The sequence below is a fragment of the Hyla sarda genome, chromosome 6 (assembly GCF_029499605.1).
Source record: "Hyla sarda isolate aHylSar1 chromosome 6, aHylSar1.hap1, whole genome shotgun sequence".
NCBI classification, from domain to species: domain Eukaryota; kingdom Metazoa; phylum Chordata; class Amphibia; order Anura; family Hylidae; genus Hyla; species Hyla sarda.
This window is the reverse complement of record NC_079194.1, coordinates 111454146-111470365: the sequence shown is the minus strand read 5'-3', so window position 1 is coordinate 111470365 and position 16220 is coordinate 111454146. Positions and strand designations below refer to the sequence as shown.

The 16220-nt window shown below is 43.4% G+C and overlaps 1 protein-coding gene across 1 annotated transcript in view; it reads left to right on the top strand.

Annotated features, from left to right (window-relative positions):
• Window positions 1–15410, top strand: part of LHFPL4 (LHFPL tetraspan subfamily member 4) — a 140510-nt gene extending 125100 nt beyond the window's left edge. Inside the window, exons 2-3 of the mRNA XM_056524683.1 lie at window positions 3508–3744; window positions 12977–15410. Of these exons, the coding sequence (XP_056380658.1) occupies window positions 3508–3744; window positions 12977–12990 (251 nt within the window). The 3' untranslated portion in view covers window positions 12991–15410. The remainder of the gene's footprint in view (window positions 1–3507; window positions 3745–12976) is intronic.
• Window positions 15411–16220: the final 810 nt, after the last annotated feature.

Genomic DNA, 16220 nt, shown 5'->3' with positions numbered 1-16220 from the left:
AAAAATCTTAATCCTTCCTGTACTTATTAGCTGCTGAATACTACAGTGGAAATTCTTTTCCGTTTGAAACACAAAGCTGTCTGCTGACATCATGAGCACAGTGCTCTCTGCTGACATCTCTGTCCATTTTAGGAACTGTCCAGGGTAAAAGGAAATCCCCATAGCAAACATATGCTGTTCTGGACAGTTCCTAAAATGGACAGAGATGTCAGCAGAGAGCACTGTGCTCGTGATGTCAGCAGACAGCTCTGTGTTTCAAAAAGAAAAGAATTTCCGCTGTAGTATTCAGCAGCTAATAAGTACAGAAAGGATTAAGATTTTTTAATAGAAGTAATTTACAAATCTACGAAGAAAGCAGATAGATGCCAGCGATTATGAAACTTCACCTTTATTGGAACCACGTAAAATCATCGACATGGAGAGACTTCAATAAGACAAACATTTAAAATTCCAGGAATCAGCGCCAAGCATGACGCGTTTCAGGTCATGTGACCTTTCATGCATTTGATGAAAGGTCACATGACCTGAAACGCGTCATGCTTGGCGCTGATTCCTGGAATTTTAAATGTTTGTCTTATTGAAGTCTCTCCATGTCGATGATTTTACGTGGTTCCAATAAAGGTGAAGTGTTTCATAATCGCTGGCATCTACCTGCTTTCTTCGTATCCTTGGAGGATTGTATTGCCGTGCGGTGGCCGGGTGAGCTGACTATTTTTCCACTTTGCTAATTTACAAATCTGTTTAACTTTCTGGCACCAGTTGATTTAAAAAAAAAAGTGCCTCCCTAAAGACCCCACGCGTTCCCCTGAGGAAGTTGCCGACGGGCAACGGAACGCGTGGGGTCTTTAGGAGGGCACTTGCCTGGTAACTCCTCCATTAACCGTCCTGTGTCATTTCATCATTACCTTGCTACATGAGAATACAGGTTGTATATGGGCTGTTGAGATGAATATAGTGTTATGTGGCAGCTTATATGTATATCATAGTGACGATATTGATGTACTGTAATAGGCAGGTGCCCTGGGTGGGGTTCCCTTGTTGAGGGGGCTCACCCTGTTTTGTGCTTTGGCTGCTTTAGGCCTGTTTTAAATGTTTTTAATAATCTTGTCTGTCCTTTCTGATTCATGTATTAATAAAGAGAACATTTTGATATTTACGGGTGTGCGCTGTTTTGCGTGTTTCTTTTTCTTTTTGGATACTGTATTACATTTGATACGTATAGCAGCACCCCTTTTCTAATTGATGTCACTGAGCCCGCTCATATTGTAGTGGTTTAAGTGGGGTTCGTCAGGGTTTCTGTTAGAAATGCAGGTTTTTTTTTCTTGGCTAAAGCCCCGTCATTTTAGCGGAATCAGCGAACTGAGCTCTATAATGGAGCTCTGAACGCTAATGTGAACCTAGCCTTATATGTTATATAATAGCCAGAAACAGTCATTTATGTTGATTGGGCCAGTGTTATAATGTAAAAAAAAAATAATGATGCCTGCTTACCCTGGTCCCCTGCCACTTCTTCTGATCCCCCACTGCTTGCCTCTTCGCCATTCTTCCAAGGAAAACATCTCAGGAGGACCTGCCTGCTCAGCCATCCACTGGCCAAGATGAGACATCACTGAAGATATTGATTGGTTGAGCAGGCAGGTCCTACTGAGACATCTTATCTTAAGAGACAAGCATCGGGGGACCAGAAGGGTTCACGGGGACCGATGTAGCTAAGCTCCACTTTTTTTTATTTCTACATTTTTATACCAGCCCCAGTAACATATAATTTTTTTTATATACCAGAATACCCTTTAAAGGAGTGGTATTGGATAACAAAAAATATAGCTACTTTCTTCTAGAAACAAATCCAGTGGAAAAGAAGAGAAATCGCACTCACCGCTCCGGTATGGACAAAAGCCGGTTTATTTAACATATTCATCGACAAGGTGCAAGGTGCAAACATGGACAAGACGTGGCTTCTTCCAGTAGATGGGTGACAGCTGTTGCGCGTGCGCAACAGCTGTCACCCATCTACTGAAAGAAGCCACGTCTTGTCCATGTTTGCACCTTGTCCATGAATATTTGAAATAAACCGGCTTTTGTCCATACCGGATCGGTGAGTGCGATTTCTCTTCTTTTCCACTGGATTTATTTGAACTGTACCTCTTGAATACGCACCCCGTATGCAGGTTTTTGCTGCCGCTTTTCTTGCTGCATTCGGATTTTCGGTGTATATTGGGTTGAAGTGCCGACTCCCGTGACTGTGAGCAATTCTTCTAGAAACATTACTCTTGTCCATGGGTTGTGTACGCTATTGCAACTCAACCCCATTTAGATAAATGAGGCTGCGCTGCAAAATTAGATGCAACCTGTAGACGAGAGTGGTTTCATACATCTACCCGTTCTCATTGTATTGACATCCTTCTCTGTTTGCCTCTGTGCTTTCCTTTGTGACGAGGATTCTCCATAGATGTTCTTTCCATCTAACATGCTATTTTCATTTAGAACAGAGGACAAAGTACACACAATTCCCATTAAAAGCCCAGAAAAAAAAGATTCTTCTCCAGAGCACAGAAATGTAACATTTGACAATAGCTCACTGGGGGATTCTCTCCACAACCGCTAAGACTTTCTGAAGAATTAACACATGGATCTTGTGAATTCTGCTTTATTTAAAGGGCCAGGCTTTAGATTAGAATGTTGGCTTTTTCAGAGCCAAGCTAGGTGACACAATAATTGTCCCCTTCCATCTGACATCTCATTCTTTGGAGCCATACCTGTGGAGAAGTGTATTGTATTGACATTTTAAAGGGGTATTCCAGGAAAAAACTTTTTTATATATATCAACTGGCTCCAGAAAGTTAAACAGATTTGTAAATTACTTCTATTAAAAAAAATCTTAATCCTTTCAGTACTTATGAGCTTCTAAAGTTAAGGTTGCTCTTTTCTGTCTAAATCCTCTCTGATGACACGTGTCTCGGGAAACGCCCAGTTTAGAAGAGGTTTGCTATGGGGATTTGCTTCTAAACTGGGTGGTTCCCGAGACAGGTGTCATCAGAGAGGGCTTAGACAGAAAAGAACAACCTTAACTTCAGAAGCTTATAAGTACTGAAAGGATTAAGATTTTTTTAATAGAAGTCATTTACAAATCTGTTTAACTTTCTGGAGCCAGTTGATATATATATTTAAAAAAAAGTTTTTTTCCTGGATAACCCCTTTAAAGAGCTATAAAGATGCATACAAATATGTATAGCTACTGTATGTTTATGCAAAGGTGGAAATGGCTTACGTAACAGAAGTCAGCAAAGAGTACTGTGTTGTTTCAGCTCTGATGCCTGCAGAATTGTATAAGGCTGCGTCCACACTGCAGTAATTCAGCAGGGGTAATTCTGCTGAGTGAATGTCCGCAGTGTGGGCGGCCTCAAATAGGCTGTAAGTCAGCATCAGTACCAGATAAATAACATTTAGTGATACTTCATTGTTTACATTACTACTACCTAACCGTTTCCTTCTATTTCTTTTCTCCAGCTCTGTGCCTGGTGCTCGCCTGCATGATATTCCCAGATGGATGGGATGCAGAGACGATTAAGGACATGTGCGGGGACAAGACTGGAAAGTACTCCCTGGGAGACTGCTCCGTCCGCTGGGCCTACATATTGGCCATTATTGGGATCCTGAATGCCCTTATTCTTTCCTTCCTTGCCTTTGTATTGGGTAACAGACAGAATGATTTGCTTCTGGATGACCTTAAGTCAGACAACAAAGGTAAAGAGCTAACATTATCCTATATACAAGGGCTTATTTGTAAATATCTGAGGAAATATATATATATATATATATATATATATATATATGCAGCAACAGGAGAATACAGCAGCACACTGCTATCACAAAGATATAGATACAACATGAGTATGTAGATGAAACATGAGTATATAGATAAAACATGAAAAGCTATACAGCTGTAGTGCAACAAATGAAAATATGAAATTATGAGGTACTTAGCTTGCAACTTTGGCGGCCAAATAGCTTGGACCATCCCACCACGGTAAGGTGACCTCATTTTGGGACGGACCCTACACTATGAATATGCCTCTGTGTGAACAGCTCAGCAGGCATTGCAGGATCTGAAACATCCAATGCACCTTATATACACCTAATAGAGGTGGGTGGGGTGCAAGAGCCAACATGGAGGTAGCCACTCCCCCGTATGTGTAATACAACCAAAGAATAAGTTGGCCAGCACTAGTGATTCAAAACTATTATATGGACCTGGCTTACAGGTGCAGGCTGCTGGGCTAAATATACAACAACAGGAGAATACAGCAGCACACTGCTAGCACAAAGATATAGATAAAACATGAGTATACATGAGTATATAGATGAAAAGCTATACAGCTGTAGTGCAACAAATGAAAATATGAAATTATGAAACAGTGAGGTACTTAGCTTGCAAATTTGGCGGCCAAATAGCTTGGACCGTCCCACCACTGTAAGGTGACCTCATTTTGGGACGGACCCTACACTATATATAACCTACAAGCCCAACGCGGCTAATAATTTAATCAGTAACCTACAAAATTAGCCCAAAGATATACCGTATATACTCGAGTATAAGCCGACCCGAGTATAAGCCGAGACCCCTAATTTCAACCCAAAATCCCAGGAAAAGTTATTGACTCGAGTATAAGCCTAGGGTGGGAAATACCTCATCCCCCCCTGTCATCATCCAGACCCGTCATTAACATCCTCATCATCCCCTTGTCATCATCCCACACATCCCCCCTTCATCATCCCCTTGTCATCATCCCACACATCCCCTTATCCCACACATCCCCCCTTCATCATCCCCTTGTCATCATCCCACACATCCCCTTATCCCACACATCCCCCCTTCATCATCCCCTTGTCATCATCCCACACATCCCCCCTTCATCATCCCCTTGTCATCATCCCACACATCCCCTTATCCCACACATCCCCCCTTCATCATCCCCTTGTCATCATCCCACACATCCCCTTATCCCACACATCCCCCCTTCATCATCCCCTTGTCATCATCCCACACATCCCCCCTTCATCATCCCCTTGTCATCATCCCACACATCCCCTTATCATCCCACACATCCCCCCTTCATCATCCCCTTGTAATCATCCCACACCCCCCCCCCTTCATCATCCCCACCCCCCTTCATCATCCCCACACCCCCCCCCCCCTTCATCATCCTCTTCTCATCATTCGCCCTCAGTGGTCTTCAACCTGCGGACCTCCAGAGGTTTCAAAACTACAACTCCCAGCAAGCCCGGGCAGCCATCGGCTGTCCGGGCTTGCTGGGAGTTGTAGTTTTGAAACCTCCGGAGGTCCGCAGGTTGAAGACCACTGCGGCCTTCAACATGCGGACCTCCAGAGGTTTCAAAACTACAACTCCCAGCAAGCCCGGGCAGCCATCGGCTGTCCGGGCTTGCTGGGAGTTGTAGTTTTGAAACCTCCGGAGGTCCGCAGGTTGAAGACCACTGCGGCCTTCAACATCATCCAGCCCCCTCTCACCCCCTTTAGTTCTGAGTACTCACCTCCGCTCGGCGCTGGTCCGGTCCTGCAGGGCTGTCCGGTAAGGAGGTGGTCCGGTGAGGAGGTGGTCCGGGCTGCTATCTTCACCGGGGGCGCCTCTTCTCCGCGCTTCCGGCCCGGAATAGAGCCGTTGCCTTGACAACGACGTATCTGCGTCGTTGTCAAGGCAACGTGACTATTCTGAGGCCGGGCCCGAAGCGCTTAGAAGAGGCCTCCCCGGTGAAGATAGCAGCCCGGACCACCTCCTCACCGGACCACCTCCTTACCGGACAGCCCTGCAGGACCGGACCAGCGCCGAGCGGAGGTGAGTACTCAGAACTAAAGGGGGTGAGAGGGGGCTGGATGATGTTGAAGGCCGCAGTGGTCTTCAACCTGCGGACCTCCGGAGGTTTCAAAACTACAACTCCCAGCAAGCCCGGACAGCCGATGGCTGCCCTGGCTTGCTGGGAGTTGTAGTTTTGAAACCTCTGGAAGTCCGCAGGTTGAAGACCACTGCGGGTGGGGGAGTTCACTCGAGTATAAGCCGAGGGGGGTGTTTTCAGCACGAAAAATCGTGCTGAAAAACTCGGCTTATACTCGAGTATATACGGTAGTCAAAAAAAAATTTTTTCTCTTTATTATGTATACAAAAACAGGTAGAAAGAACACCCATAAAATGACCCACCCTTAAAAAAAAAACCAAAACAAAGCTAAGCAGGATATCACTAGGAAATATACAGTAATCAGTAATGCCATATAAGTCTAGCAGTATTAGTTGGGTCAGCACATGAAACACAATAACTTAAATCAACACAATACCTAGTTGTGACATGCTGACGGCTTCCCAGAGATGATCCTGCAACCTCGACACGTGTTTCGGATGATTCCTTTCTCAAGAGGCGCTCGAGGCGCCTCTTGAGAAAGGAATCATCCGAAACACGTGTCGAGGTTGCAGGATCATCTCTGGGAAGCCGTCAGCATGTCACAACTAGGTATTGTGTTGATTTAAGTTATTGTGTTTCATGTGCTGACCCAACTAATACTGCTAGACTTATATGGCATTACTGATTACTGTATATTTCCTAGTGATATCCTGCTTAGCTTTGTTTTGGGTTTTTTTTTTTAAGGGTGGGTCATTTTATGGGTGTTCTTTCTACCTGTTTTTGTATACATAATAAAGAGAAAAAATTTTTTTTGACTATATCTTTGGGCTAATTTTGTAGGTTACGGACCCTACACTATGTTTGCTCTTGCACCCCACCCACCTCTATTAGGTGTATATAAGGTGCCTTGGATGTTTCAGATCCTGCAATGCCTGTTGAACTGTTCACACAGAGGCATATTCATAGCTTAGGGTCTGTCCCAAAATGAGGTCACGTTACCGTGGTGGGACGGTCCAAGCTATTTGGCCGCCAAATTTGCAAGCTAAGTACCTCACTGTTTCATAATTTCATATTTTCATTTGTTGCACTACAGCTGTATAGCTTTTCATGTTTTACCTATATACTCATGTTTCATCTATATACTCATGTTGTATCTATATCTTTGTGCTAGCATCGCGCTGCTGTATTCTCCTGTTGCTGTATATTTAGCCCAGCAGCTGTTTACTCAGTTTACATAAACCCGATAAACATTTATAGGAGTTGTATAAAAAATGTAATGCGACATGCCACTCTTTATTAATGACATGGGAATTGGGAGGAGTCAACCCTGTTTGTGCAACACTCATTAAAGGGGTACTCCGGTGGGGAAAAATTTTTTTAAATCAACTAGTTCCAGTAAGTTATACAGATTTGTAAATTACTTCTATTAAAAAATCTTAATCCTTCCAGTACTTGTCAGCTGCTGTATGCTCCAGAGGAAGTTGTGTAGTTCTTTTCAGTCTGACCACAGTGCTCTCTGCTGCCACCTCTGTCCATGTCAGGAACTGTCAAGAGCAGGAGATGTTTGCTATCGGGATTTGTACCTGCTCTTGACAATTCCTGACATGGACAGTGCTGGCAGCAGAGAGCACTGTGGTCAGACTGAAAAGAACAACTCAACTTCCTCTGGAGCATACAGCAGCTGATAAGCACTGGAAGGATGAACATTTTTTTATAGAAGTAATTTACAAATTTGTTTAACTTTCTGGTATCGGCGGATTTGACATTTTTTTTCCACCAGAGTACCCCTTTAAAATCAATTGGAGCTATGTATACTGTTTTAGGAATCCAAACAACCAAAATCAGGCTAGGCAGGTGGGCCCTTGTTTTAGAGATACGGGTCCAGAGATGGGACATGCATCTGATATTTACGTATATAAATGTTTGAAATGTGAATTCGCTCTCTTTTAAATACAAAAATATCACCCTTAAAAACTCTGACCACATCAGAATAGCAATATTGCTTCTGCTTTAACAGGTGGTACCACAAAAAAAAAACCTATTTCTTTTGCCAGCTTCTCTGAAGCTAAGCTGTCTAGTTGGAATACAGTTTCTGGAACCCCCAGGCAGTGGCAAAGCATGGGTTACCACCAGCCAGGCAAGGCAAAATATTGCTTCACCCTGAATGGAAGAGAGTGGTAATGAATACAGTGTATGCATCACTGCCCCCTAGGGGCACATGCAGGATTTTCTCAAGAGTTGGGGTTTAAAATAATAAAACTACAAATCAGAACCACATATTACCACTGAAGTGACCAAATAATACCATCATACTGTAATAAAAAAAAAAAAAAAAAAGCTATACACAGCCCAGTATTACCAATAATACCACTATACAAGTGACAAATAATACGGCCATGTCATGACCACTACTATTACCACCACATATTAACAGGATAATACCACTATACGACTACTGGATAGAAACCACTATAAACAGACCAATATCCCCATACAGTGACCATATAGTGGTGAACCCAGCTTTACACAGGCTCTGCATTGATCACATCGCAGTTGCATTCAGTGAGTCACAGGTGACATCTTCTTGGTGTCTTTCCTTGTCTTCTTCATCTGGCTCAGACCACCATGAAGACTTCTTCCAGCCATGACTTATATTTTACGGAATTTGCCAGACAAACATTGTAGGTTTTGCACCTTTACAGCACATTCTTACATTTTTCTTTAACATCAGTGATTAAAATAGGCTTTGGGTATTTGCATCCATTAGGTAGAGTCTGCCCCCTTCCCCTCATAGATGATACCTAGTAGATAATTTCTCACACCGATCAGGTAGCTATCCAATAGGTAGGTAATCCCCAATAGGTAGATGCCTGCAGTAGCGACGTCATTTCCCCCCACCAATATAAAAACACATCCCACTCACCCTCCCTCTGGTCCAGCTCTGAGTCAGCCCCCTGGTCCTCTTCCGCCTCCTCCTCTCTGTAGTCAGCCCCCTGGTCCTCTTCCGCCTCCTCCTCTCTGTAGTCAGCCCCCTGGTCCTCTTCCGCCTCCTCCTCTCTGTAGTCTGTCACCTGGTCCTCTTCCGCCTCCTCTTCTCTGTAGTCTGTCACCTGGTCCTCTTCCGCCTCCTCTTCTCTGTAGTCTGCCACCTGGTCCTCTTCCGCCTCCTCTTCTCTGTAGTCTGCCACCTGGTCCTCTTCCGCCTCCTCTTCTCTGTAGTCTGTCACCTGGTCCTCTTCCGCCTCCTCTTCTCTGTAGTCTGTCACCTGGTCCTCTTCCGCCTCCTCTTCTCTGTAGTCTGTCACCTGGAGCAGGACGTGATTTCTCCTGCATGCTGTGCTTGATAGAAAGCATCATTGTGCATGACCCACAGCACAAGCTCTGCACCACTATACAGTACAGTAGTCCTTACTTTTGTACTTAAAGGGGGTTACCAGGAAAAACCTTATATATATATATATATATATATATATATATATATATATATATATCTCAACTGGCTCCAGAAAGTTAAACAGATTTGTAAATTACTTCTATTAAAAAATCTTAATCCTTTCAGTACTTATGAGCTTCTGAAGTTAAGGTTGTTCTTTTCTGATGACACGTGTCTCGGGAACTGCCCAGTTTAGAAGAGGTTTGCTATGGGGATTTGCCTCTAAACTGGGCGGTTCCTGAGACACGTGTCATCAGAGAGCACTTAGACAGAAAAGAACAACTCAACTTCAGAAGCTCATAAGTATTGAAAGGATTAAGATTTTTTAATAGAAGTAATTTACAAATCTGTTTAACTTTCTGGAGCCAGTTGATATTTAAAAAAAAAAAAAATTTCCTGGAATACCCCTTTAAATAACATGCCGCCACAGAATGTATGTACAGGAGCAGGAACTCCAGTTCACTGCCAGACTCCCTGTTCCTGTACAATACTCGCGGCCAACTACAGGGATCAGTTATTACATTACACAGTGCACAATGGATTAATTCATCGACCATCTAATAAACGATTATGACGAATTGTGAGACGAAAAGTACAGTGATCCCTCAACTTACAATGGCCTCAACATACAATAGTTTCAGCATACAATGTTTTTTTCTGGACCATTGTAACTTGAAACAACAAGACTCAACAGACTCAACATACAATGTACGGACTGTCCAGATCTGTGAAACGTGTCACAACTGGAGGAACTGACCAATCAGAATGGCCATTTTACTGGTAAATCACCTCAATTTCTGAAGTACAGGCACTGACTGGTGTCTGGTAGCGCCCCCTACAGTACAGGGAGGAACTACATGTTCTGTACTACTCCTTACCTGTGCCAGGGTTACCTGCTCCTTTGGACACCAAGTAAGGGCGGCTCCATTTGGGACACTGTGTGTTCTGTATAGGACTCTGAAGAAGCTCCTGTCCTCTACATAAACCATTGTTTCCCAACCAGAATGCCTCCAGCTGTTGCAAAACTACAACTCCCAGCATGCCCGGACAGCCGTTGGCTGTCCGGGCATGCTGGGAGTTGTAGTTTTGCAACAGCTGGAGGCACCCTGCTTGGGAAACACTGACATAGACGGTGATTTACAGCTCCCCGCAGATCTTTCTTACTTTTATGTAAGGATTTGGTTTATCTATATTAGTTATCTACTTATTTTTCTTTAATCATCACTTTTTCCCTATTTTTGGATGACATTTTGGTGGCTTCAGAACCAATTACCAGGTTTCCATAGAGTTCTGGTCTCAACATACAATGGTTTCAACATACAATGGTCGTCCTGGAACCAATTAATATTGTAACTTGAGGGACCACTGTAATCTGACTAGCATACCAGCGGATCCTCCATGGGGCTCAAGCTGATACAACCATAAATTCCTAATACAGCAGAGCATCAAAGGTTCTGCAAAGCCCAATCCCACTTGAAGATGACTTTGGGAACAATCACTTATAACTAGGGTCTATTTCTTATGGGATCATTTACAAATATCTTAGAAGATTTTTTGGATAATATGTCCTATATGTACAATGATAACAACAAAGATTACAATGCAATGATAAGTAGACTTGCACATATTCTCCAAATATCCAACAGATCTCAGTTAAAAAGGTTATCCAGGAAAAAACTTATTTTTATATATATATATATATATATATATATATATATATATATATATATATATATCAACTGGCTCCAGAAAGTTAAGCAGATTTGTAAATTACTTCTATTAAAAAATCTTAATCCTTTCAGTACTTATGAGCTTCGGAAGTTAAGGTTGTTCTTTTCTGTCTAAGTTCTCTCTGATGACACGTGTCTCGGGAACCGCCCAATTTAGAAGCAAATCCCCATAGCAAACCTCTTCTAAACTGGGCAATTCCCGAGACATGTGTCATCAGAGAGCACTTAGACAGAAAAGAACAACCTTAACTTCAGAAGCTCATAAGTACTGAAAGGATTAAGATTTTTTAATAGAAGTAATTTACAAATCTGTTTAACTTTCTGGAGCCAGTTGATATATATATAAAAAAAAAAAAAAAAAAGTTTTTTCCTGGATAAACCCTTTAAATCCTAACTGAGGCATTGTACCCTGATTAGTACAGCAGAGTCCTGGTCCTTGGAAATATTCCTCTTTTTTATGGGTCTGATGGACAGTGTGAGAGCATAGACTCTTCACAGTAAGGAGCTTCAAGGATTTAGACAGCAGATAACAATGACACCTTTGAAGACTTGTTTATAGTGATGGCACTTGAAGTAACAGTGCCTCACAGTGGCCAGACATGTGTATAACACCCTCCAGGTTGTTACTATTCTTGAGATACAGAGTTTGTCCTGGAGTCACCCTGTAGGCATGTTTTTCGGTCTCTTGTATACATTTCAGCAGATGTAGAAAGCAATGGTCCCCAAGTGCGGCCCTCCAGCTGTTGCAAAACTACAATTCTTGTTAGCGGTCCGGGCATGCTGGGAGTTGTAGTTTTGAAAAAACTGGGGGGGGGCACACTTTGGTAACCACTGGTATAAAGTAATGGGGGGCACTTTTTGGGGCAATATGCAGGTGACAGGTTCCCTTTTCAAATCAACTGGTGCCAGAAAGCTAAACAGATTTGTAAATTACTTCTATTTAAAAATCTTAATCCATCCAGTACTTACCAGCTGCTACTTGTTCCACAGGAAGTCCTTTTATTTTTGGATTTCCTTTCTGTCTTACCACAGTGCTCTCTGCTGACACCTCTGTCCATGTCAGGAGATGTCCAGAGTAGGAGAAAATCCCCATAGAAACCCTCTCCTGCTCTGGACAGTTCCTGACATGGACAGAGGTGTCAGCAGAGAGCACTGTGGTCAGACAGAAAGGAAATTCAAAAAGAAAAGAACTTCCTGTGGAGCATACAGCAGCTGATAAGTACTGGAAGGATTAAGATTTTTAAATAGAAGTAATTTACAAATCTGTTAAACTTTCTGGCACCAGTTGATTTAAAGGGGTACTCCCGTGGAAAACTTATTATTATTATTTTATTTTTTCAAATCAACTTTTTTTTAAATCAACAGTACTTTTTAGGAGCTTTATACTAAAGAGAAATCCAAAAAATAAATGCATTTCCTCTGATGTCATGACCACAGTGCTCTCTGCTGACCTCTGCTGTCATTTTAGGAACTGTCCAGAGCAGCATATGTTTGCTATGGGGATTTTCTCCTGCTCTGGACAGTTCCTAAAATGGACAGCAGAGGTCAGCAGAGAGCACTGTGGTCATGACATCACAGGAAATGCATTTATTTTTTGGATTTCTCTTTAGTATACAGCCCCTAAAAAGTACTGGAAGGATTAAGATTTTTTTAATAGAAGTGATTAACAAATCTGTTTTAACTTTCCGGCACCAGTTGATTTAAAAAAATAAAAAGTTTTCCCCTTTAAAGAAAAATGTTTTCCAGTGGAGTACCCCTTTAACAAAGCAGATCTCAGTATCTAAGGCAATATGGCTGCCCCCAATAATAATGTACAAAAAAAATTGTAATCAGAAAACTGATTTTGAAGAAAAAAAAGAAATCTAATCCAAATGCTCTTTTCATTTTTTTTTGTTTTTCACAGACGACATAAAGTAAATGAACCCAGAGGGGGCATAGGATAGCCTCACCAACGCAGGAATGTCTTCAGGCTGCCCACCGTCCCGTCCCACCCCATTGGTATTGTTATTCCACTTCTTGTATTGCTGTCCTCTGCCACACTGCCTTGAATCCCCCCTCATCCAGTGAAATCTTCATCTTAGCCTTGAAGAGAATTCTTCCTCCACTAAGACGGTGCCTGCACTGCCGCAACGACGAGCCCCCTCCCCGAAGCCCTCCTATGCTAAGTGATAACCAGCGATGGCGTTAATATCAGCTCCTTTTCCTTACCTGTCACCATGGATGTACAAAGTCTACTGGAAGCCAGGACATTGCCCCTTTTCCATAGTTTTTTTTTTTTTTTTTTCTTTTTTCCATACCCTTTGTTGAATCCGCAAGAGGCTGCTGCAAGGACAAGTCGCGAAACGCGTTGCAAATTTTGTACAGACGAAAACTTATCAAAAGCATTTATACCTCTAGAATTCACCATCCCGGAACTTACTCCTCTCTCCCACCTTCCTTTTCAGAAATATGGGGGGGATAAAAAAAAAAAAAAAACTTTGTACATACCTCCTAGACTGCCTATAGGCTGATGTTTGGCTACAGCGTGCTTGGACCTGATGATTTCAGCAAATGCCTTTTGTACAGCAGGGCCACAAAAAAAAAACTATTTATTTGGTTATTTTTACATGTACATTAGTCACTATGAACTTCTCGCAACAGGGTAAAAAAAAAAAAAATGAAAAAAAAGAGCAATTTTTGACTTGTTCTATAATGACAGAGTCAGAAGTGCTGAATGCGGTGTCTTTCTATCCATGGGGAAGAGAGCTGAGCAAGGGAGGACGGGAGGGACGGGAGGGACGGTATGGCGGTTCAGTGATGTACATGAAGCCTCATCATCATCGTCGTCACTCGATTATACATCCTGAGGATCGGTACAGCCGGATCTATATACAAAGTACCGTACCTTGTATATAAACCAAAAAAAAAAAAGAGAATTAACTGTGTAAATAAGAGAATAGGTCAATGAAGGTAAAATTCCTTTAATCTGAAATCCAATACTCCAGATCAGGGAATTCCTTTATTCCTTTAACTTTTCCCCACTCGTTTCAAGCAAGGTTTTACAAGACCAGAAGTAGAAGACTGAGATCTATTTCTATAGTCTACCTCCCTGTGGTCCTCGATTACCAGGAAATTATTTAATGCAATGTTTTCCATAAAGGTTGCCTCCAGCTGTTGCAAAACTACAACTCTCAGCATGCCCAGACAGCCTTCGGCTGTCTGGGCATGCTGAGAGTTGTAGTCTTGCAACAGCTGGAGACACACTGTTCGTAAAACACTGATTTAAGTCCCTGGCGAAGTGGATCACATCAACAATGGACACTGTTTAAACCTCCTGTAAACGTCATAGCCCAAGACTTGCCCACTGTTAAAGAAATCAGGATACAGATTTTCCGAAATTTCCCATGCAAGCCTGTAGTCTTGGGCAAGTCTCGGACTTCAATTTTTGCCAGGAGATTTAAACAGATATCATGCCGCCGGACCATCATTGGACCAACAAGGGATATGCCACTCGGAATTAGTTCCAGACAGAATCCGCTTGCAGCAGAACCCCATTGATCTCAATAGGATTCTGCTGCTCAGAGCACACGAGGGAAGTCCATAGCAGAACTTCCAACTCTGGATTCCCCTAAAAGATTGTTCATTTTTTGACCTCGTTCAGACAACGGAAAATTTGCGGGAATATCCACCCGGAAAACATGAGCTGACATTCCACAAATGTTCATGTTCAGCCGGTGCTAGAACTGCACAGAAATGTGCCATCTCCATAGACGGCAATGCATTTTTCGAGCGGATTCCGCTGAAAGAAGGAACATATTCTTTTGGCGGAGAGCACAATCTGAATTTGTGCGACGAAAACATCTGGCGCGGAAATTCAGCTGTGGGCAAGGTGCAGCAGAATCCCATTGAAAACAATGGGACTCTGCTGCAACGGAATTTCCGAGCTGAATTTTTGCATCGGAATTCGCTCGCAAATTTCGCTGTGTGTAAACTTTCCCTTTTGATGAAATTCCGCCCAGAAAAGCCCATTGTCAATGGGACTTTGAATTGAAGGAGTTAAAGGAAAACAGTCACCCGTTCACCAACACTAAACCCAATACACCGGGTTATAGTGCGGGCGAACAGGAGGCCAATGCGGGGTCTCTGACTAAGGGTGATTTCACACCACGTTTTGTACTTACGGTTCCCGTATACTGCTGGGAGGAGGGGGCGGGGCTTAATCGCGGCGCCCGCACTCAGCTGTATAGGGGAACCGTATTTAATGTATGTCTATGAGCCGACCGGAGTGAACCGCAGCCTCCGGTCGGCTGCGTTTTCGGCCGTATGCGGTTTCCCGACCGCAGGCAAAAAATGTGGTCGACCGCGTTTTTGCCTGCGGTCGGGAAACCGCATACGGCCGAAAACGCAGCCGACCGGAGGCTGCGGTTCACTCCGGTCGGCTCATAGACATGCATTAAATACGGTTCCCCTATACGGCTGAGTGCGGGCACCGCGATTAAGCCCCCCCCCCTCCCAGCAGTATACGGGAACCATAAGTACAAAACGTGGTGTGAACCTAGTCTAATATACATGCCTTCAGTCCGGTGTCCGCTCCCATTGAAGCGGCTTCTTTCTGCGCTGAATTGCGTGCTGGAGGCGGGCCTGCCGGCTGGATTTGAATACTCATGGTGGTTGGTCACGTGAGTGCTCAGTAGGCACAAGTGCCAGCGACCATGAATATTCAAACCCAGCCGGCGCACCCGCCTCAAGTGCGCAATTCAGTGCAGATAGAAGCCGTTCTTCATAGGGACTGGACGCCAGACTGCAGGTATGTATATAAGTCAGAGACCCCGCATCGGTCTCATGTCCACCCGCACTGTAATTTGAAAAATGAAAGAAGCCATCTGATTGGTTGCTATGGACAAATTCAGAAAAAGGACCAAATATAGTCACTTGTTCAGTGGTCTTTAAACTAATAGCCTCCAACTGTTGCAAAACTACAACTCCCAGCATGCCCGGACAGCCGTTGGCTGTCCGGGCATGCTGGGAGTTGTAATTTTGCAACTCCTGGAGGGCCACAGTTTGGAGACCACTACACTAGCTGCATTAGGAGTCCGCTTGAGTGTACCTGAGCAACCATTATTTTGATAGGTTGACGATGTAGTAAGTCGGCACCAGCCGGATGGATA